At 42.3% G+C, this 24,605-nt stretch overlaps 1 protein-coding gene across 1 annotated transcript in view; it reads right to left on the bottom strand.

Annotated features, from left to right (window-relative positions):
- LOC138648586 (hatching enzyme 1.2-like) overlaps positions 1-15,007 on the bottom strand; it is a 34,736-nt gene extending 19,729 nt beyond the window's left edge. Inside the window, exons 1-3 of the mRNA XM_069738376.1 lie at positions 14,843-15,007; positions 8,738-8,750; positions 8,394-8,549 (exon numbers count right to left, since the gene is read on the bottom strand). Coding sequence (XP_069594477.1) covers positions 8,394-8,549; positions 8,738-8,750; positions 14,843-15,007 — 334 coding nt within the window. The remainder of the gene's footprint in view (positions 1-8,393; positions 8,550-8,737; positions 8,751-14,842) is intronic.
- Positions 15,008-24,605: the final 9,598 nt, after the last annotated feature.

Raw genomic sequence — 24,605 nt, 5'->3', positions numbered from 1 at the left:
CTTTGTTTGTAAAAGGTTCAAAGTGTCTCTTTGGAGTCCAGAAGATTTCTTTTTTGGGGTATATTTTTTCCCCTTCTACTATTGAGATGGATCCCGTCAAGGTTCAGGCTATTTGTGACTGGACGCAGCCTACATCTCTTAAGAGTCTACAGAAGTTCTTGGGCTTTGCCAATTTTTATCGTCGTTTCATAACTAATTTTTCTAGTGTTGTTAAGCCTTTGACGGATTTGACTAAGAAGGGTGCTGATGTTGCTGATTTGTCTCCTGCGGCTGTGGAGGCCTTTCAGGAACTTAAGCGCCGGTTTTCTTCTGCTCCTGTGTTGCGTCAGCCAGATACGTCGCTTCCTTTTCAGGTTGAGGTTGATGCTTCCGAGATCGGAGCGGGGGCTGTTTTGTCACAGAGAAGCTCCGATGGCTCAGTGATGAAGCCATGTGCGTTCTTTTCTAGAAAGTTTTCGCCCACTGAGCGGAATTATGATGTTGGTAATCGGGAGCTTTTGGCCATGAAGTGGGCATTTGAGGAGTGGCGTCATTGGCTTGAGGGTGCTAGACATCGTGTGGTGGTCTTGACTGATCACAAAAATCTGATTTACCTTGAGTCTGCCAAGCGTCTGAATCCTAGACAGGCTCGTTGGTCACTGTTTTTCTCCCGTTTCGATTTTGTGGTTTCATACCTGCCAGGTTCAAAGAATGTGAAGGCGGATGCTCTTTCTAGGAGTTTTGTGCCTGACTCCCCTGGAAATTCTGAGCCCACTGGTATCCTTAGGGATGGGGTGATTTTGTCGGCTGTCTCCCCAGACTTGCGACGTGCTTTGCAGGAGTTTCAGGCGGATAAACCTGATCGTTGTCCGCCTGAAAGACTGTTTGTTCCGGATAATTGGACCAGTAGAGTCATCTCCGAGGTCCATTCTTCTGCGTTGGCAGGTCATCCTGGAATATTTGGTACTAGAGACTTGGTGGCCAGGTCTTTTTGGTGGCCTTCCTTGTCGAGGGATGTGCGTTCTTTTGTGCAGTCTTGTGAAGTTTGCGCTCGGGCTAAGCCTTGCTGTTCTTCGGCCAGTGGATTGTTGTCACCTTTGCCTATTCCGAAGAGGCCTTGGACGCACATTTCCATGGACTTTATTTCGGATCTCCCTGTCTCTCAAAAAATGTCCGTCATCTGGGTTGTGTGTGACCGCTTTTCTAAGATGGTTCATCTGGTACCCTTGCCTAAGTTGCCTTCCTCCTCTGAGTTGGTCCCTCTGTTTTTTCAGAACGTGGTTCGTCTGCATGGGATTCCGGAGAACATCGTTTCTGACAGGGGATCCCAGTTTATGTCTAGATTTTGGCGGACGTTCTGTGCTAAGATGGGCATTGATTTGTCCTTTTCGTCTGCATTCCATCCTCAGACGAATGGCCAGACGGAACGAACTAATCAGACCTTGGAAACTTATTTAAGGTGTTTTGTTTCTGCTGATCAAGATGACTGGGTTACCTTTTTGCCGCTTGCCGAATTTGCCCTTAATAATCGGGCTAGTTCTGCTACCTTGGTTTCTCCTTTCTTTTGTAATTCGGGGTTTCATCCTCGTTTTTCCTCTGGTCAGGTGGAGCCTTCTGATTGTCCTGGAGTGGACATGGTGGTGGATAGGTTGCATCAGATTTGGAGTCATGTGGTGGACAATTTGAAGTTGTCCCAGGAGAGGGCTCAGCAGTTTGCTAATCGCCGTCTCCGCGTGGGTCCTCGACTTCGTGTTGGGGACTTGGTGTGGTTGTCTTTTCGTTTTGTTCCTATGAAGGTCTCTTCTCCTAAGTTCAAGCCTCGGTAAATCGGTCCCTATAGGATCTTGGAAATTCTTAACCCTGTGTCGTTTCGTTTGGATCTCCCGGCATCGTTTGCTATTCATAATGTGTTCCATCGGTCGTTGTTGCGGAAGTATGAGGTACCTGTTGTTCCTTCGCTTGAGCCTCCTGCTCCGGTGCTGGTGGAGGGAGAATTGGAGTATGTTGTGGAGAAGATCTTGGATTCTCGTGTTTCCAGACGGAAACTCCAATATTTGGTCAAGTGGAAGGGTTATGGTCAGGAGGATAATTCTTGGGTGGTTGCCTCTGATGTTCATGCTGCTGATTTGGTCCGTGCATTTCATAGGGCTCATCCTGGTCGCCCTGGTGGTTCTCGTGAGGGTTCGGTGACCCCTCCTCAAGGGGGGGGTACTGTTGTGGATTCTGTTTTTGGGCTCCCTCTGGTGGTTACAGATGGTACTGGGTGACTTGTGTTCTCTGCGGTCTCTGGTGTCCACCTGTTCGATCAGGATATGGGAGTTTCCTATTTAACCTGGCTTTCTTGTCATTTCCTCGCCGGCTATCAATGTAATCAGTGTGTCTTGTTACCTCTGCTTCCCGCTTCTGTATTCTTCAGGACAAGCTAAGTTTTTGATTTTCCTGTTCCACGTTTTGCTTAATTTTTGTCTTAGTCCAGCTTGCAGATATGTGATTCCTTTTTGCTGGTTGCTCTAGTGGGCTGATATTACTCCTCATGTTCCATGAGTTGGAACATGAGTTCAAGTAATTTCAGGATGGTTTTTTGTAGGGTTTTTCGCTGACCGCGCAGTTCACTTTTGTATCCTCTGCTATCTAGCTTTAGCGGGCCTTATTTTGCTGAATCTGTTTTCATAACTACGTATGTGCTTTCCTCTCATTTCACCGTCATTACATGTGGGGGGCTGCTATTTCTGTGGGGTGTTTCTCTGGAGGCAAGAGAGGTCTGTGTTTCTTCTAATAGGGAAAGTTAGTTCTTCGGCTGGCGCGAGACGTCTAGAATCATCGTAGGCACGTTCCCCGGCTACAGCTAGTTGTGTGTTGAGGTTCAGGATCGCGGTCAGCTCAGTTTCCATCACCCTAGAGCTTGTTTTGTTTTTTGTGCTTGTCCTTTTGTGATCCCCTGCCATTGGGATCATGACAGATCTGGTCACTCGGTTCCTCACTTGGATCTGGCTTCTCAGTTCCTCTCTCAGATATGGTTGCTCAGTTCTTTACTCGGATCTGGTCACTCGGTTCCTCACTCGGATCTGGTCACTCGGTTCCTCACTTGGATCTGGCTGCTCAGTTCTGGTCACTCGGTTCCTTACTCACTCCTTTTTTTTCCCATAATTTGACTATAAGTCAACTCTGCTGCACTGCCTGTCCTTCCTACCACAGGTCCAGTCTCCAACTCCTTTCCTTTTCTGCCTTCTTGGGCCTTTTATAATTAATAACTGTATCATAGCTGTCACCTGACCTGGTGTCTCCTCCAATCCCTTGACCTCAGGAACCATGTACTTAGTCCTTTCTCCCCCCCAATGTACAACATCGGGCCCCCCGGATGATCAGCATCCAAGGACACAATAAGGAGCCCCGCTATTAGCAGGTGCTATCAGGTTGTGCTGTGCAGTGGTTGCAGGTTACTTTAGTTAATTTGCTAATTATGTGTTAATGTAGAAGACAAGGGGACGCTCCTCCCAGGAATAAAAGGATTGTTCTGCATGTTGTCGATGGACAGGATTAAAACTGCTGTGACTGTAAGGTGTAACGATGAGGACAGGTGAACTGCACCATGGAAATGGCACTGGATCCGCTACGGAAACAAGTGCAGATAAAGGGATGGATAGAAAAATAGTGATTGATGCCAGTTATAACTGCAGCAGGATGAGACAGGAGCGACATTAGGCCCCACTTTAATGATGAGGGCGGTCATATCCTTTACTGTTGCTTTGTGTTACCTTTGACCCTTTCGCTTCATGTTGTCCAAACAACAGGCAGAAGATCCTACAAGTGGAACACAAACAAGTCCAGTGCTGCCCTGGACCCCCTATGTACACACTAGTGAGAGACCTGTCCATTAACAGCAGCAGCAGCAGCGCTGGGAATAGCCGGCTAGAAACAAATCCAAAGATGAGACTAGTCAGGCCTCACCCCGGCCGGCTCTTCCCAGCGCCACTGCACATCTCTACAGCTTTGGGCATAGGCATTTATCGCAGCACACCTCACAGTATATCACACTTAGGACAGGGTGACATGGTATGAAGCTGCAGGTCACCTTTAGGTGGCTCACATTATTTGCCCTGAGTCTTCAATTTAGGTCAGATTGTTCCTCCAGTTTTAAAGGTCACGTAAAGTGACCACCAACGGATCCATAACCTCTCACTATTCCGGACAACTTCACAAAAGAAAAAGAAAATATATTTATATTTTTTGTCAATAGTACTGTAATATCCTAGAATGGCCACATGGTGGCGACAGAGCAACAATAATCCATATTCTTTACTATTTACTACTTTTTTATACCAACACAATGAAATCTCAAAATCATACAAATACAGTTAGGGCCAGAAATATTTGGACAGTGACACAAGTTTTGTTATTTTAGCTGTTTACAAAAACATGTTCAGAAATACAATTATATATATAATATGGGCTGAAAGTGCACACTCCCAGCTGCAATATGATAGTTTCCACATCCAAATCGGAGAAAGGGTTTAGGAATCATAGCTCTGTAATGCATAGCGTCCTCTTTTTCAAGGGACCAAAAGTAATTGGACAATGGACTCTAAGGGCTGCAATTAACTCTGAAGGCGTCTCCCTCGTTAACCTGTAATCAATGAAGTAGTTAAAAGGTCAGGGGTGGATTCCAGGTGTGTGGTTTTGCATTTGGAAGCTGTTGCTGTGAGCAGACAACATGCGGTCAAAGGAACTCTCAATTAAGGTGAAGCAGAACATCCTGAGGCTGAAAAAAAAGAAAAAATCCATCAGAGAGATAGCAGACATGCTTGGAGTAGCAAAATCAACAGTTGGGTACATTCTGAGAAAAAAGGAATTGACTGGTGAGCTTGGGAACTCAAAAAGGCCTGGGCGTCCACGGATGACAACAGTGGTGGATGATCGCCGCATACTTAATTTGGTGAAGAAGAACCCGTTCACAACATCAACTGAAGTCCAGAACACTCTCAGTGAAGTAGGTGTATCTGTCTCTAAGTCAACAGTAAAGAGAAGACTCCATGACCGTAAATACAAAGGGTTCACATCTAGATGCAAACCATTCATCAATACCAAAAATAGACAGAAAAACACCTCAAGAAGCCAGCTCAGTTCTGGAAAAGTATTCTATGGACAGATGAGACAAAGATCAACCTGTACCAGAATGATGGGAAGAAAAAAGTTTGGAGAAGAAAGGGAACGGCACATGATCCAAGGCACACCACATCCTCTGTAAAACATGGTGGAGGCAACGTGATGGCATGGGCATGCATGGCTTTCAATGGCACTGGGTCACTTGTGTTTATTGATGACATAAGAGCAGACAAGAGTAGCCGGATGAATTCTGAAGTGTACCGGGATATACTTTCAGCCCAGATTCAGCCAAATGCTGCAAAGTTGATTGGACGGCGCTTCATAGTACAGATGGACAATGACCCCAAGCATACAGCCAAAGCTACCCAGGAGTTCATGAGTGCCAAAAAGTGGAACATTCTGCAATGGCCAAGTCAATCTCCAGATCTAAACCCAATTGAGCATGCATTTCACTTGCTCAAATCCAGACTTAAGACGGAAAGACCCACAAACAAGCAAGACCTGAAGGCTGCGGCTGTAAAGGCCTGGCAAAGCATTAAGAAGGAGGAAACCCAGCGTTTGGTGATGTCCATGGGTTCCAGACTTAAGGCAGTGATTGCCTCCAAAGGATTTGCAACAAAATATTGAAAATAAAAATATTTTGTTTGGGTTATGTTTATTTGTCCAATTACTTTTGACCTCCTAAAATGTGGAGTGTTTGTAAAGAAATGTGTACAATTCCTACATTTTCTATCAGATATTTTTGTTCAACCCTTCAAATTAAACGTTACAATCTGCACTTGAATTCTGTTGTAGAGGTTTCATTTCAAATCCAATGTGGTGGCATGCAGAGCCCAACTCGCGAAAATTGTGTCACTGTCCAAATATTTCTGGCCCTAACTGTAAATAATAAAATTCAATGGGATGATTTTTAAGTTCGAGCAAGTGGATGCCGGTCGCCATGTGACTTCTGGGAGAAAAAATACATTAAATAGAAGACTCTGCTCTGCTACGTCTGTAGATGTGATTTTCAAGCAAACAAAATACAACATAAATGGAATGAATGAAAATATATTGAAAAGTGTCCGGCAGGGGATTAATGCAATGAAAACATCCAGACAGGAAAAATAATTTGTGTCTGGAGTATGGCAAAGGGGCAGGTGCAAGGGGCTGTAATGTGCTCAGAAGAAGATATGATGAGAGCCTAAAGTATTTTTCTTTTTAATTTTTTTATTTTACTTGCTTATATAACGCCATCAATTCCACAGCGCTTTACAACATCATCTCTGTCCCCATTGGGGCTCACAATCTACATTCCCTATCAGTATGTCTTTGATGGGAGGAAACCGGAGAATCTGGAGGAAACCCACACAAACACGGGGAGAACATACAAACTCCTTACAGATGTTGTCAAGTGCTGCAGTCATATTAGACAAACACAGCTCTGCTACAGCCATATTAGACAAACACAGCTCTGCTACAGCCATATTAGACAAACACAGCTCTGCTACAGCCACATTAGACAAACACAGCTCTGCTACAGCCATATTAGACAAACACAGCTCTGCTGCAACCATACTAGACAAACACAGCTCTGTTGCAGCCATATTAGACAAACACAGCTCTGCTACAGCCATACTAGACAAACACAGCTCTGCTACAGCCATATTAGACAAACACAGCTCTGCTACAGCCATATTAGACAAACACAGCTCTGCTACATCCATACTAGACAAACACAGCTCTGCTACAGCCACATTAGACAAACACAGCTCTGCTACAGCCACATTAGACAAACACAGCTCTGCTACAGCCACATTAGACTAACACAGCTCTGCTACAGCCATATTAGACAAACACAGCTCTGCTGCAGCCATATTAGACAAACACAGCTCTGCTGCAGCCATATTAGACAAACACAGCTCTGCTACAGCCACATTAGACAAACACAGCTCTGCTACAGCCATATTAGACAAACACAGCTCTGCTGCAACCATACTAGACAAACACAGCTCTGTTGCAGCCATATTAGACAAACACAGCTGTGCTACAGCCATACTAGACAAACACAGCTCTGCTACAGCCATATTAGACAAACACAGCTCTGCTACAGCCATATTAGACAAACACAGCTCTGCTACATCCATACTAGACAAACACAGCTCTGCTACAGCCACATTAGACAAACACAGCCCTGCTACAGCCACATTAGACAAACACAGCTCTGCTACAGCCATATTAGACTAACACAGCTCTGCTACAGCCATATTAGACAAACACAGCTCTGCTACAGCCACATTAGACAAACACAGCTCTGCTACAGCAACATTAGACAAACACAGCTCTGCTACAGCCACATTAGACAAACACAGCTCTGCTACAGCCACATTAGACAAACACAGCTCTGCTACAGCAACATTAGACAAACACAGCTCTGCTACAGCCACATTAGACAAACACAGCTCTGCTACAGCCACATTAGACTAACACAGCTCTGCTACACCCATAGTAGACAAACACAGCTCTGCCACAGCCATATTACACAAACACAGCTCTGCTACAGCCACATTAGTCAAACACAGCTCTGCTACACCCATACTAGACAAACACAGCTCTGCTAGAGCCATATTACACAAACACAGCTCTGCTACAGCCACATTACACAAACACAGCTCTGCTACAGCCACACTAGACAAACACAGCTCTGCTACAGCCATATTACACAAACACAGCTCTGCTACAGCCACATTAGACAAACACAGCTCTGCTACACCCATACTAGACAAACACAGCTCTGCTACAGCCATATTACACAAATACAGCTCTGCTACAGCCATATTAGACAAACACAGCCCTGCTACAGCCATACTAGACTAACACAGCTCTGCTACAGCCACATTAGACAAACACAGCTCTGCTACAGCCACATTAGACAAACACAGCTCTGCTACAGCCACATTAGACAAACACAGCTCTGCTACAGCCATATTACACAAATACAGCTCTGCTACAGCCATATTAGACAAACACAGCCCTGCTACAGCCATACTAGACTAACACAGCTCTGCTACAGCCACATTAGACAAACACAGCTCTGCTACAGCCACATTAGACAAACACAGCTCTGCTACAGCCACATTAGACAAACACAGCTCTGCTACAGCCACATTAGACAAACACAGCTCTGCTACAGCCACATTAGACAAACACAGCTCTGCTACAGCCATATTAGAGAAACACAGCTCTGCTACAGCAACATTAGACAAACACAGCTCTGCTACAGCCATATTAGAGAAACACATGTTATTGCGCTGCCGTGTATTTATCTGCACCTGCTCTTGAGGAGTTCATATAGGACGTGTGACATGTGATCGTCGGCTGCTTTTTTTTACATTTTTCTGTGTTTGCTTCTCGGCTGCTCATTTCTGGGGGTGATGGAGAATGTTCATACGCTGCTACATGGGTAACATATGCTGCAACATAAGCATCTGCGGAAAAGAGGAAAAGATAATGGAGGAGGCCTGACGCTGATTACAGCTCATTATAGACTATTCTGTAAAATTATTACATGACGCCTAAAAGGGGGTAAAAGACACCAAAAATGTCTCCAAATGGCCCCAGCCATAAATACCCCTATAACCCCGAGCTGTATTATGTGTGACATCACTGTACTTACCCTTAGTAACCCCCTTTAAGTGTAAAAAGGAAAAGCCAAATATAAAATAAGAAGCAAAAGCAAAAAATCTAAAAAAGATTGCAAAAAAATAAAAAATAAAAAAAATTCTGCACCTGCACTGACAACAAGCGACCACTAGGGGCACTGGTCAATCTTCATTTTTGATGTTACTAAAGCCTATAATGAAGCAGAAAAACTCCTTATAACCATCTGTAACTTCAGAAATAACATAAGCATGAATTTTCATGTATTTTGGGATGAAAGAAATCTCTAATCCGACCAAGTACATTGAGATTCACCTCCGTAAAAAAGCGAACAACTGGTATATAAGTCAGTAACAAGCCCAGGAACGGCATTTGCATACACATTACAAAAGTGTCATAAATGATACGTCAAGTCACGGCTTTATGAATATTCCATGAGGAAACATCTTCCCGTATATCGCTAAACGCGCGCGTTTATTTACATTAAAAGCTCGGCGAGTAAATAGAAGAGAAGTCAAGGATTCCAAGAGCTGCTGCAGGCAATCGGGCGTCTCCGACGTCTCCGCATACAGAGTCTTCACCCTTCATTTCCATCTTAATTATAAATGCAAAATAAATAAAAAAATTAAATTAAAAATTTCCAAAGTTTCAAAAAAAATTTTTTCTTCATATCTTAAGAGTCATTTCAGGGAATGCGTAGCCAAGGGCATTGTTGGTTTGAAATAATCTTTGCTTTTTTTGAACACCGTGACCTAATTCTGGAGCAAATCTGTTACTAGGAACATCTTTGCGGTAATTATGCAAGTCACGGTTGCAAAGAGTTTAATACATTTGCCCTCGTCTGCCGGGGTCAGCGCTTGTCGTCAGGTTGGAGTAGAATGTGTTCTTGTGCGTAAATGTACCCGCACTTCTGACAAATGTGCCAGCGCGGATCGGTTCCGAGGGAGAACAAGTTGTTTTTTTTTAAGGATTTTAAGTATTAGGATTAAAAACCTCAGAAACAAAAGTTGACGGACCAATAGGGAATGATGATCGAAAGGGAGCAGGACAATCGGACAGTTACAATGTAACACTGCTAAAAAGAGTCAGCATTTGTTCTCAGGTTCTTCTGCAATTTACAAGCGAGCGTGGGAAACTTTATGATCATGAATCCTTTTAACAAAAGTATAAAACTTTTGCAATGCATCACAGCTCTGGGAATCATGGAGAGCAGAACACGTTCACGCACACTCACCGACTTGCCCCAAACATGGGCTTCGGGTAAAACTATTCTGGTCGCTCTTCTCTGAACTTTCTCCAGTTTGTTGATGTCTTTTTTTAAAATGTGGTACCCAAAACTGGACACAGAATTCCATGTGAGGTCTGACCAAAGAGGAGTAGAGGGCAATAATGACTTCATGTGATCTAGACTGTATGCTTCTGTTAATACATCTCAGAATTGTATTTGCCCTTTTTGCTGATGCATCACACTGTTGACTGATGTGCAGTCTGTGATCTATTAATATACCCAAGTCTTTTTCACATGTGCTGTTGCTTAGCCCTATTCCTTCCATTCTGTATATGCTTTTTTCATTTTTATTGCCAAGATGTAGTACTTTGCATTTTTCCTTGTTAAAAACCATTCTGTTAGTTGCTGCCCACTGCTCCAGTTTATTTATCTTTTTTTGAATCCTCTCTCTTCTCTAGTATTAGCTATCCCTCCTAGCTTTGTGTCATCAGCAAATTTAATCAGTTTACCCTCAATTCCTTCATCTAAACCATTGATAAAGATGTTGAGCAATACAGGGCCCAGGACAGAACCCTGTGGTACCCCACTTAAGACATTCTTCCAACTGGATGTGCAGCAATTTACGACCACTCTTTGGGTCCGATCACTAAGCCAGTTATGAATCCACCTAACAGTTGCCTTGTACATTCCATTCAATAAGGATGGTGTGAGATACTTTGTCAAATGCTTTACTGAAGTCAAGATATAATATATCTACAGCATTTCCCTGATCCACCCAGTCAGTGATTCTGTCATAGAAGGAAATTAAGTTAGTCTGATATGACTTATTAGTTACAAACCCATGCTGACTCTGGTTGCTCACTTCATTCTTATGCAGGGAATTACATACATGTTGTTTAATAATTTGTTCAAAGATCTTTCCTGGTATAGATGTCTGACTCACCGGCCTGTAGTTCCCTGGGTCCACCTTCTTCCCCTTTTTGAAGATAGGAACAATATTTGCTCTTCTCCAGTCTTCTGGGACTTCTCCTGTTCTCCAAGAATTTTCAAAGATTATGGAGAGTGGTTCAAAAATTTCTTCTGCTATCTCCTTCAGTACTCTGGGGTGTAATTCATCTGGACCTGTAGACTTGAATTCATTTATGTTAGCTAAGTGTTTCCTCACTATCAGAGCAAGACGTGCTCCCCTAAGTTTTATGGCCACCCATTCCTGATCCTTGATGTGCCTTTCTTGTCTTGGAAGGGGAGTGGGAATGTTTGTTAGAGCCCGTATATTGGAGAGAGCTTGTAGTAGACCACAGCCTCTAACATGTTTTTGTATCACTTATTTTACATTTTGGGGAATAAAGTTATACTTTTATATACTGAATGAAAATGGATCAGCAATCAAATGCTTCCTAGCAGACTCTTCCATTTCACATCCAGCTCTGCCTTGCTTGTTTCTATGAATAGCCTACACTGTAGAACAATTTAGCTGCAGAATTAGAAAGCTCCACTGTCTCACACTGCTGATTTATACTATATGTATGTGTTGTGTGCAGATTCTTCAGTGTATTCCATGGGATGGAGCTTCAGCCTGTCTTCTCTTCCTCCTCCCTGAAAGAACTGACAGGAAGAAACTTATCACAAGCAGGAGGCAGGCTAAAGATGCATCAGACAGAACACACTTTGACTCAGCAATGTGAGAGGACAGCAGTTCTGCATCACCACAACCAGGACTCAGCAAGTGCTGTGATAGGATTCTAACCTTTCTGCAAAACCAGATAGATAGGAAGAAATGGAGTAGGAGAATCATGTAAAGATGAATAGTTTAAAGGATTATTCTTAAAATGTTAACAGGGCTCTGAAGCCCAAAACAGAGACTCTGCAACTATGGTATCCTGCACCATCTTGAATGGAGCAGAGGTGTGCAAAAAGTGATGTTACAGCTCGCCTCCTCCCCCTGACCTGCACAATGGCCTCATTGCAGGTCACTGAGCATGCACACAACTCCAAGCATGTATCACAGGTATCTGTTTTAAAACAAACATGAAACATTCCTTTTAATTCGAGCAAGTGAGCACTTTCAAGAGCCACCTAGCGTTAGATAATTGCAATGCAACCATTTACCTTTTCACACTCTGCAAAACACAAATAAGTGATGGCATTTAATTGATGTATTTCCTCAGTGTGTCAAGTGCAGAACATAAATCAAAAACTCGAGTTTAAGATGACATATCATAATCACTGATTAAATCATAGACCTCATGGCTGAAGGCCTTCAGGTTTACATTATTAGCAGCAGATCTCTGCAGCCCCTATCATTAGGAACCTTCTATCCAATATACAGGTCAAGTTTCTGCAAACAGGCAGCCCAGACAAGTGGATGCAATAATAATAATAATTTGTCAACTGTAGCAGAGCAGAGTTTGCCTTTGGCTGCTACAGGTGCAGAAGGGACAGTCACTTTTCGGATTTCGTGCCTTAGGAGGCACAACTTGTCTATGCCATACTGGAAAGCAAAATGTACACTTCTATCTTCCAACAGTCACCACAAGGGGGAGCTTACTGCAGACAGCACAATATATAGTAAGCTCCCCCTAGTGGAGGTTGCAGGAAAACAGAATTTTTATCATCTAGTTTCTGTCTATGCAAAGGATTTATAACTTTGTATTAGAAAAAACAACAACAGAGTTTCAAATGCTGTGAAGAGATATGGCTTTTACATCTGCATCTTGGTACAAAACTCACATTTTATTTCAATACGCTACTGCTTGTGGATAATAAGGGGTTAATATTCTGGAGGAACCCGAGGACAATAAACCAGTAGAATATCAGGACATTACTCTACGGTTGCGTTTTTGTGACATTTGAATTACAGTACACAATGGCTAATGTGAAAAAGCGGCCGCATTATATACTTTGTCTACGGCCACAACGGCGAATGATCTTGGTTTAAGGCTCATTAATTCCCCAGAATAGGGTCATTAGCAGCATATCCTGACTGTGCCTGTCCCACTCCTAATTCCGCTGCGATTACCAGGATAGATGAGGTCGCCCCATTTTTTTGCTTTTGTTACAATTTTTCTTCTTGAACGAATTGCCGAGGAATATTAATGTCTAGCGGCTCTGGTAAATTGCAGAATCTTTACAAGCTGGCAGCGGGCTATTACTGCTGGGGGCAGAGATTTATTGGGTAAGCACCTTGTTTGGAATTTGAGGACCTACTGTATGCAAACCGCAGCCCCTATAGGTAGTCACAAGTCTTCATATATGCACTGCATGTCTGCATTCACACAAACACAAGTTTTGGAGTTTTATCATGAACTTAATCCCACTCCGTGGATCCTAATTAGGGCATCTGGACATTATAGCAACTTAGGGGTGCACAACATTTTTGGTCCAAGGGCCACAAAAAAATTAAAAGTGGTAATTACATGAATACATCACCAGAACCACCATAAGTACATTAGTACAGCCTCAGAACCAAACGTTGAGTATTTGAGAAGGAGTTTGAAACTTGCCAAAATCCTCCTGATAATACAGGATCCACATCACTGATGAGACTCAGGCAGTAACACATATTTACATCCAGGTACCTTATCAGTAACTTTTCTGATTAAAATTGTTCTCCTTTTGTCTCCACTTTGTCCAGACGCCATGATGAGATTTCATGGCAAAAGCTCATCTCTGCAAACTTCTCTCTTCTCTGTCTTGAGCAGCGTGTCCTGACACGGTGCCCTTAAAAATAAAAGTATCATTATACTGCCCCATAAATATAAATATCTAATATGCTGCTCAGCTGAATTATTAACTGCTTTCTGCATAAAATATCCCTCCATACTGCCCCTCTCTATAATGTCCTCCACATTGCCCCACTCTATAATATACCCCCTCATAATGCCTCTCTCCATGATGTCCACCCTCACAGCCACTCTCCATAAAATACCTCCACACTGCCCTTCTCCATAAATATACCACCTCATAATGCCCCTCTCCATAACATACCGCCACATTGCCCTCTCCATAATATGCGCATGTGGGGGTGCACACAAGCATCCCCAAAGCAAAGCATCCCAGAAGATAAGCATCAAGCAAAAGGCAGTTATTCCATGGTACAACTTCCCACCTCTGCTTGCTGTCTCATCTGCTGCAATACATTCTAATGGTATAACTGCCATCTGCCACTCTACCATCGAGCAACATATTTTATTGTGCCTGCTAAATGATTGGTATAATTCATTTGTTGAATTGTACGTTTTAGTCACTGTTTAATGTATATCCATCACTCTAGATGTTATCTTGTGGAAGGTATTATAATGGAGCCATCCCCAATGTCTTTGCTCATCTAACCACCCTCTGTTGTGCTGCTCCAGCTGCCAATTTATCCCTAATCTGTTCACACAATCCATCTCTTCTGACCCTGTATTGTGGACTATAAATTTAGACACCTAAGGGGTGCACGCATGTGGGGGTGCACGCAAGCATCCCCGAAGCAAAGCATCAAGCAAAAGGCAGTTATTCCATTGCAGTTAGTCAGGGCAGGAGTCAGGTAACCCACGCTCTGCTCTCCCTTTTATCCATGTGCTTTATTTCTATCTTCCTGTGTTCCCTTGCCATCCACATTCACAGCACCATCGCCCCTCCATCACGATTCATACACATCAGCTCCTCTATACTTCCCTCTCCCATGTACAGCTCCCATGCACTTCTTACCTTCCTGAAAAACCTCAGCCTATCTTGCCCAAACACACTGCACAAAAAACTTCTTACAATTCCAATACTGACTTGCTCTTTATCCTCCTACTCCTTCTGATTTCGTGGGGATATCTCCCCCTACCCCGGTCCAACATCCCCCAACCTCAACCCCTATTATACCTCGTATCAAAACCACCCCAATATTAATAATATTACTTGCACTTCTTCATATCCTTCTTTTAATTGTGCACTCTGGAATCCACGGTCTGTTTGTAGCAAACTTTCCTTTCTGCATAATGACTTTCTGAACAACTCTCTGAATCTGTTGGCCCTCACTGAAACCTGTATCCAGGACTCTGACACAGTCTCCCCTGCTGCCATTTCCCATGGTGACTTATAATTCTACTATTCCCTGAGACCAACAAACAGACCTGGTGGTGGAGTCGGCATACTCCTGTCCCCACAATGCACCTTCCAGGTCATTTTATTCTTGTACATAGGGGCAGTATTATAGTAGTTATATTCTTGTACATAGAGGCAGTATTATAGTATTTATATTCTTGTACATAGGAGCAGTATTATAGTAGTTATATTCTTGTACATAGGAAGCAGTATTATAGTAGTTATATTCTTGTACATAGGAGCAGTATTATAGTAGTTATATTCTTGTACATAGGGGCAGTATTATAGTAGTAATATTCTTGTACATAGGAGCAGTATTATAGTAGTTATATTCTTGTACATAGAGGCAGTATTATAGTATTTATATTCTTGTACATAGGAGCAGTATTATAGTAGTTATATTCTTGTACATAGGGAGCAGTATTATAGTAGTTATATTCTTGTACATAGGAGCAGTATTATAGTAGTTATATTCTTGTACATAGGGGCAGTATTATAGTAGTAATATTCTTGTACATAGAGGCAGTATTATAGTAGTTATATTCTTGTACATAGGAGCAGTATTATACTAGTTATATTCTTGTACATAGAGGCAGTATTATAGTAGTTATATTCTTGTACATAGGAGGCAGTATTATAGTAGTTATATTCTTGTATATAGAGGCAGTATTATAGTATTTATATTCTTGTACATAGGAGCAGTATTATAGTAGTTATATTCTTGTACATAGGGAGCAGTATTATAGTAGTTATATTCTTGTACATAGGAGCAGTATTATAGTAGTTATATTCTTGTACATAGGGGCAGTATTATAGTAGTAATATTCTTGTACATAGGGGCAGTATTATAGTAGTAATATTCTTGTACATAGGGGCAGTAATATAGTAGTTATATTCTTGTACATAGGAGCAGTATTATAGTAGTTATATTCTTGTACATAGGGAGCAGTATTATAGTAGTTATATTCTTGTACATAGGAGCAGTATTATAGTAGTTATATTCTTGTACATAGGAGCAGTATTATAGTAGTTATATTCTTGTACATAGGAGCAGTATTATAGTAATTATATTCTTGTACATAGGGAGCAGTATTATAGTAATTATATTCTTGTACATAGGGGCAGTATTATAGTAGTTATATTCTTGTACATAGGAGCAGTATTATAGTAATTATATTCTTGTACATAGGAGCAGTATTATAGTAGTTATATTCTTGTACATAGGAGCAGTATTATAGTAATTATATTCTTGTACATAGGGGCAGTATTATAGTAGTTATATTCTTGTACATAGGAGCAGTATTATAGTAATTATATTCTTGTACATAGGAGCAGTATTATAGTAGTTATATTCTTGTACATAGGGGCAGTATTATAGTAGTTATATTCTTGTACATAGGGGCAGTATTATAGTAGTTATATTCTTGTACATAGGAGCAGTATTATAGTAGTTATAGTCTTGTACATAGGGCAGTATTATAGTAGTTATATTCTTGTACATAGGGCAGTATTATAGTAGTTATATTCTTGTACATAGGGCAGTATTATAGTAGTTATATTCTTGTACATAGGGCAGTATTATAGTAGTTATATTCTTGTACATAGGGCAGTATTATAGTAGTAATATTCTTGTACATAGAGGCAGTATTATAGTAGTTATATTCTTGTACATAGGAGCAGTATTATACTAGTTATATTCTTGTACATAGAGGCAGTATTATAGTAGTTATATTCTTGTACATAGGAGGCAGTATTATAGTAGTTATATTCTTGTATATAGAGGCAGTATTATAGTATTTATATTCTTGTACATAGGAGCAGTATTATAGTAGTTATATTCTTGTACATAGGGAGCAGTATTATAGTAGTTATATTCTTGTACATAGGAGCAGTATTATAGTAGTTATATTCTTGTACATAGGGGCAGTATTATAGTAGTAATATTCTTGTACATAGGGGCAGTATTATAGTAGTAATATTCTTGTACATAGGGGCAGTAATATAGTAGTTATATTCCAGTACATAGGGGGCAGTATTATATTAGTTATATTCTTGTACATAGGAGCAGTATTATAGTAGTTATATTCTTGTACATAGGAGCAGTATTATAGTAGTTATATTCTTGTACATAGGGAGCAGTATTATAGTAGTTATATTCTTGTACATAGGAGCAGTATTATAGTAGTTATATTCTTGTACATAGGAGCAGTATTATAGTAGTTATATTCTTGTACATAGGAGCAGTATTATAGTAATTATATTCTTGTACATAGGGAGCAGTATTATAGTAATTATATTCTTGTACATAGGGGCAGTATTATAGTAATTATATTCTTGTACATAGGAGCAGTATTATAGTAGTTATATTCTTGTACATAGGGGCAGTATTATAGTAGTTATATTCTTGTACATAGGAGCAGTATTATAGTAGTTATAGTCTTGTACATAGGGCAGTATTATAGTAGTTATATTCTTGTACATAGGAGCAGTATTATAGTAGTTATAGTCTTGTACATAGGGCAGTATTATAGTAGTTATATTCTTGTACATAGGGCAGTATTATAGTAGTTATATTCTTGTACATAGGGCAGTATTATAGAAGTTATATTCTTGTACATAGGGCAGTATTATAGTAGTTATATTCTTGTACATAGGGCAGTATTATAGTAGTTATATTCTTGTACATAGGGCAGTATTATAGTAGTTATATTCTTGTACATAGGGCAGTATTATAGTAGTTATATTCTTGTACATAGGGCAGTATTATAGTAGTTATATTCTTGTACATAGGAGCAGTATTATAGTAGTTATATTCTTGTACATAGGAGCAGTATTATAGTAGTTATATTCTTGTACATAGGGGCAGTATTATAGTAGTTATATTCTTGTACACAGGAGCAGTATTATAGTAGTTATATTCTTGTACATAGGGCAGTATTATAGTAGTTATAGTCTTGTACATAGGGCAGTATTATAGTAGTTATATTCTTGTACATAGGAGCAGTATTATAGTAGTTATATTCTTGTACATAGGGCAGTATTATAGTAGTTATATTCTTGTACATAGGGCAGTATTATAGTAGTTATATTCTTGTACATAGGAGCTGTATTATAGTAGTTATATTCTTGTACATAGGAGCAGTATTATAGTAGTTATATTCTTGTACATAGGGCAGTATTATAGTAGTTATATTCTTGTACATAGGGCAGTATTATAGTAGTTATATTCTTGTACATAGGAGCTGTATTATAGTAGTTATATTCTTGTACATAGGAGCAGTATTATAGTAATTATATTCTTGTACATAGGAGCAGTATTATAGTAGTTATATTCTTGTACATAGGGGCAGTATTATAGTAGTTATATTCTTGTACATAGGGGCAGTATTATAGTAGTTATATTCTTGTACATAGGAGCAGTATTATAGTAGTTATAGTCTTGTACATAGGGCAGTATTATATTAGTTATATTCTTGTACCTAGGGCAGTATTATAGTAGTTATATTCTTGTACATAGGGCAGTATTATAGTAGTTATATTCTTGTACATAGGGCAGTATTATAGTAGTTATATTCTTGTACATAGGGCAGTATTATAGTAGTTATATTCTTGTACATAGGGCAGTATTATAGTAGTTATATTCTTGTACATAGGGCAGTATTATAGTAGTTATATTCTTGTACATAGGGCAGTATTATAGTAGTTATATTCTTGTACATAGGAGCAGTATTATAGTAGTTATATTCTTGTACATAGGAGCAGTATTATAGTAGTTATATTCTTGTACATAGGGGCAGTATTATAGTAGTTATATTCTTGTACACAGGAGCAGTATTATAGTAGTTATATTCTTGTACATAGGGCAGTATTATAGTAGTTATAGTCTTGTACATAGGGCAGTATTATAGTAGTTATATTCTTGTACATAGGAGCAGTATTATAGTAGTTATATTCTTGTACATAGGGCAGTATTATAGTAGTTATATTCTTGTACATAGGAGCAGTATTATAGTAGTTATATTCTTGTACATAGGGGGCAGTATTATACTAGTTATATTCTTGTACATGGGGGCAGTATTATAGTAGTTATATTCTTGTACATAGGAGCAGTATTATAGTAGTTATATTCTTGTACATGGGGGCAGTATTATAGTAGTTATATTCTTGTACATAGGAGCAGTATTATAGTAGTTATATTCTTGTATATAGGGGCAGTATAATAGTTACATTCTAGTACATAAGAGCAGTAGTATGTTTTTGTATATTTTTTACCTAATTGATAGTATAATAGTATATATGTATTTACACACGGGCCACTTGTAAAGCACTGCTATATGACTATAATTTACACTTTAGTCTTTATTGTATCGCTGACATTTTAGTTAGAAATATTACTAAATAAAGGATTCTTGTCATTTAATTTCTGGAAATATCACCAATGACTTTGCATATCAGGGCTGCCACTAGAAATTTCGGGGCCCCATACTGGCAAAATTTTCGGGGCCCCCTTGAAACTCCGCCCAGGCTCCACCCCAGCCCCGCCTCCAGGCTCCACCCCACAAACTGTCCACAGTCCCACCACTCTCTCTTGGAAAATCTCCACTTCTCACCTATCACACATTAACAGTTCCCATCACCAGATCACACATATAGCCGGCAGCTTTTGTTTTGGCCAAAAGATTTTTTAAGCCGCCACCACAACAAGGTAGACACTTTTGGCCGGGCCCTACTCTACTGTAACCTACTAAATATTTGTTAAAATATGCAATACAATTTAGGTATATTTTTATTTATTTTTCAATTTTTAAAATGACCTATAATACTACATACAAGGAACAAATACCACAGCACTATGACCAGATGACATATTACCACCACAGTGATCGAATAATATAAAATACAAGGAACAAATACCGCTACACCATGACCAGACCGCATATTACCTCCACATCATGACCAGACCACATATTACCAACAATGACTGAATACTACAATACTGATCAGTAATACAAAAAAAACCCACAATACTATCACCATCAGTGCCATTATGCACAGGAGATCTGTAATTAGTAAGCAGTGTCTGTGTACAGGTAATACAGTGATCACTGGTGACATTACACACAGGAGCTCTGTATATAATGTATAGATAATACAGTGATCACTGGTGACATTGTACACAGGACCTCTGTATATAGTATACAGTGTATAGTGTAAGTGTATAGGTAACACTGACTCACCAGTGACGTCTCTAGGTGAAGTCCTTCATCTTTCATCCAGCACAGACCGCCATCACTTTATCCAGCCAGGACTCGTCTCTGCAGGAAATAAAACAGTTATCTCGAGTTCCGCTTGTAGAACACATTACTTAATTTTCCCAACTTCTACATTACACCACATGAAGAAGGCAACATAGTATCACTCTACACAGTAACAGGACCGCCCCCCCATTTAAAACAGTATACTCAAAAAATAAAATAAATACATCACTGCAATAATAATATCCCTTAATTAGCCCCTATGGTAATATTCGCCATCCTGGCCACCGTGTGTCTCATTTCAGGCTCCAGCCATATGTTCTCTCATCCTGCCCTCATGAGTATCCATTCTACCCCATATGATCTCCCCATCCTGCCCCATCTGTCTCCATCGTATCCATCCTGCCCCATCTGTTTCCAATCCTGCACCATCTCTGTCCAGCACTCTGCCCCATCTCTGTCCAGCAATCTGCCCCATCTCTGTCCAGCACTCTGCCCCATCTCTGTCCAGCACTCTGCCCAGCACTCTGCCCCATCTCTGTCCAGCACTCTGCCCCATCTCTGTCCAGCACTCTGCCCAGCACTCTGCCCCATCTCTGTCCAGCACTCTGCCCCATCTCTGTCCAGCACTCTGCCCCATCTCTGTCCAGCACTCTGCCCCATCTCTGTCCAGCACTCTGCCCCATCTCTGTCCAGCACTCTGCCCCGTGTCCAGCTTTCTGCCCCCCATGTGTCCAGCTTTCTGCCCCCCATGTGTCCAGCTTTCTGCCCCGCCCCCCCCCGTGTCCAGCTTTCTGCCCCCCCCCATGTCCAGCTTTACTGCCCCCTCTGTGTCCAGATTTACTGCCCCCTCTGTGTCCAGATTTACTGCCCCCTCTGTGTCCAGATTTACTGCCCCCTCTGTGTCCAGATTTACTGCCCCCTCTGTGTCCAGATTTACTGCCCCCTCTGTGTCCAGATTTACTGCCCCCTCTGTGTCCAGATTTACTGCCCCCTCTGTGTCCAGATTTACTGCCCCGTGTCCAGCTTTACTGCCCCCTGTGTCCAGCTTTACTGCCCCCTGTGTCCAGCTTTACTGCCCCCTCTGTGTCCAGCCTTCTGCCCCCCTGTGTCCAGCCTTCTGCCCCCCGTGTCCAGCTGCCTTCTGCCCCCTCTGTGTCCAGCTGCCTTCTGCCCCCCTGTGTCCAGCTGCCTTCTGCCCCCCTGTGTCCAGCTGCCTTCTGCCCCCTCTGTGTCCAGCTGCCTTCTGCCCCCCTGTGTCCAGCTGCCTTCTGCCCCCTCTGTGTCCAGCTGCCTTCTGCCCCCCTGTGTCCAGCTGCCTTCTGCCCCCCTGTGTCCAGCTGCCTTCTGCTCCCTCTGTGTCCAGCTGCCTTCTGCCCCCTCTGTGTCCAGCTGCCTTCTGCCCCCTCTGTGTCCAGCTGCCTTCTGCCCCCCTGTGTCCAGCTGCCTTCTGCCCCCCTGTGTCCAGCTGCCTTCTGCCCCCTCTGTGTCCAGCTGCCTTCTGCCCCCTCTGTGTCCAGCTGCCTTCTGCCCCCCTGTGTCCAGCGGCCTTCTGCCCCCCTGTGTCCAGCTGCCTTCTGCCCCCCTGTGTCCAGCTGCCTTCTGCCCCCCTGTGTCCAGCGGCCTTCTGCCCCCTGTGTCCAGCTGCCTTCTGCCCCTCTGTGTCCAGCGGCCTTCTGCCCCTCTGTGTCCAGCTGCCTTCTGCCCCCCTGTGTCCAGCTACCTTCTGCCCCCTCTGTGTCCAGCTGCCTTCTGTCCCCTCTGTGTCCAGCTGCCTTCTGCCCCCCTGTGTCCAGCTGCCTTCTGCCCCCCTGTGTCCAGCTGCCTTCTGCCCCCCTGTGTGACGTGTCCAGCTGCCTTCTGCCCCCTCTGTGTCCAGCCTTCTGCCCAAACCTCCCCCCCCCCCGATCGCCGCTCTCCGCTCTTAATAGAAAAAAAAAAAGTTCTACTTACCTGCCGCGCTCCTGATCTCTCCACGCAGCTGCACTGTGCACTCGCCGGCGACTGACAATGACGTCAGACGCCGGCGACCTGCACGCTGCGGCTGGCGGCTGTTAACTATTGACGTGCGGGCGCGGGCCCGCATGTCAATAGCGTACAGCTGCAGCGCCGGCCGCCGCTAAGGGCCCGGTTCAGCCTGCGGCTGCCGGTAGGGGCCCGGTGAGCAGGTAAGAGGGGGCCCGATGCGGGCCCCCTCTGCTCACCGGGCCCCTTACGCCAGTCACGGCTGTAATGCCCTGATGGCGGCCCTGTTGCATATCACTCTATAAATAGTTATACTGATGAACTCACCTTTTTATTTAAATATAAGTAAAGCCAGCAAATTTCCTTCTTTGTAAATATGTGAAGCATTTCTATGGGGTCACCTTTTTTTTAAAGCGAGCAGTACAATGGATGTGAGTAATAAGAGCAAAGCTTCTCCCACTGTGAAACCCCACAGTGGGGCTGAGTGTCCTCCTTAGAATGATTGATCACCGCAGCCCGACTGGATCTAAAGCTGTAATGAATAATGATATAAATAATATAAATATAAAAATTGCTTATCATAGGGAAAAACACAATTGACGACTATAAATGAGCGAGCGTCGTTGCAATAGGGAATTACTCCCATTAAACAAATGGTGGATTTGTCCAGGTTGACTCACGCTGAGAACCAGTGTGACGCTCATAAGACGCACAGGACTCGCTGGTTCCCTAGAAGGGTGGATAAGACGCCCGGCATCCATAATACTAATGAATGTAATAACGGCGCAACAGGACGGCATCAGATCACTGTAGGTACAGTGTGACATACATAAATACATACAGGTGTACTCGAGCGGAGATTGTCAGGTGAAGAAGAATTGAGATTGCCAACAGTGACGGAGCTCAGTCTACGAGTGTAGCAGAGTTCATTTTGTCATAGTAGCAGAGAGTTTGGCAGTGTAGCAGAGTTCAGTTTGTCAGGGGTAGCAGAATTTAGTTTGCCAGTGCAGCAGAGTCCATTTTGTCAGGTATAGCAGCGTTGACTTTGCCAGTGTCCAGAGTTCAGTTTGTCATGTCTAGCAGTGTTTAATTTGTCAGGTGTAGCAGAGCTGAGTTTGCTGGTGTTGCAGAGTTCAGTTTACCAGGTGTAGCAGTATTTAGTTTGTCAGGTGCATCAGCATTTAATTGGTGAGGTGCAGCAGAGTTTAATTTGTCAGGTGTAGCAGAGTTTAGTTTGTCAAACGTAGTGGTATTTAGTTTGTCAGAAGAGGTAGAGCTGAGTTTGTCAGGTGTAGCAGTGTTTATTTTCCCAGGTGTAGCAGTTTTTAGTTGGCCAGGTGCAGCACAGTTTAGTTTGTCAGGTACAGCAGAGTTAATTTTGTCAGGTGCAGCAGAGTTTAATTTGCCAGGTGCAGCAGAGTTTAGTTTGCCAGGTGCAGCAACAATTAGTTGGCCCGGTGCAGTACAGTTTAGTTTGTCAGGTACAGCAGAGTTTACTTTGTCAGGTGCAGCACAGTTTAGTTTGTCAGGTACAGCAGAGTTTACTTTGTCAGGTGCAGCACAGTTTAGTTTGTCAGGTACAGCAGAGTTTATTTTGTCAGGTACAGCAGAGTTTAGTTTATCAGGTACAGCAGAGTTTAGATTGTCAGGAGCATCACAGTTAAGCCTGCCAGGTGCAGCAGGATTAAGTTTGTCCGGTGCAGCAGAGTTTAGACTGTCAGGTGTAGCAGCACTGTGTTTGACATTTGGCTGATTACCGTGGTGCATGAATTATAATGGGTTTATGCAGTATTTCTTCTGCTGCTCCTTTTTGTGCTAATCTTCTTTTAAGCAGCAATATTATGATAAGCAGAACTCTTAGGCCTTCCGTATAGGAGACTATTTCAGATTCACAGACATTTACTACTTGTGCTGATGCCTAAGTACAGATCACATTGTGTCGGTAACATGTAAATAGGATGTTGGTACGCGGGGCAGTAAGGAGTTAACGAGTGCAGTTTTCGCTCCTCCACATATGTTCAGTTCTGTAATTACCTGAGGGTACTGTTATCATATGTTATGTGTACAAGAGCTGCAGGAGACCCTCACGGCCAGTAGGAGGAGCTCACGATCCATAGAACCAAAGAACAAAGGTTCTGAGCAGCCACTGCAGAGACACAATACATGGATCACCTACAATATGTGACAGCAAGAAATCCGCAGCGAAATATCACCACCTCGCGCCCTATTGTTAATATCATTGGTCTTATCTGTCCTATTACTGGACAGGTATGCCAAATCTACCCAATTCTGTCCGTCCATAAATCCATCGTACAGGGGTGCAGGCCTGCTCTGCTCCTCGTCAGCATGGGGCTTGT

Source organism: Ranitomeya imitator, chromosome 9 (assembly GCF_032444005.1).
Source record: "Ranitomeya imitator isolate aRanImi1 chromosome 9, aRanImi1.pri, whole genome shotgun sequence".
NCBI lineage: Eukaryota > Metazoa > Chordata > Amphibia > Anura > Dendrobatidae > Ranitomeya > Ranitomeya imitator.
This window is presented reverse-complemented; position numbering and strand designations above follow the sequence as displayed.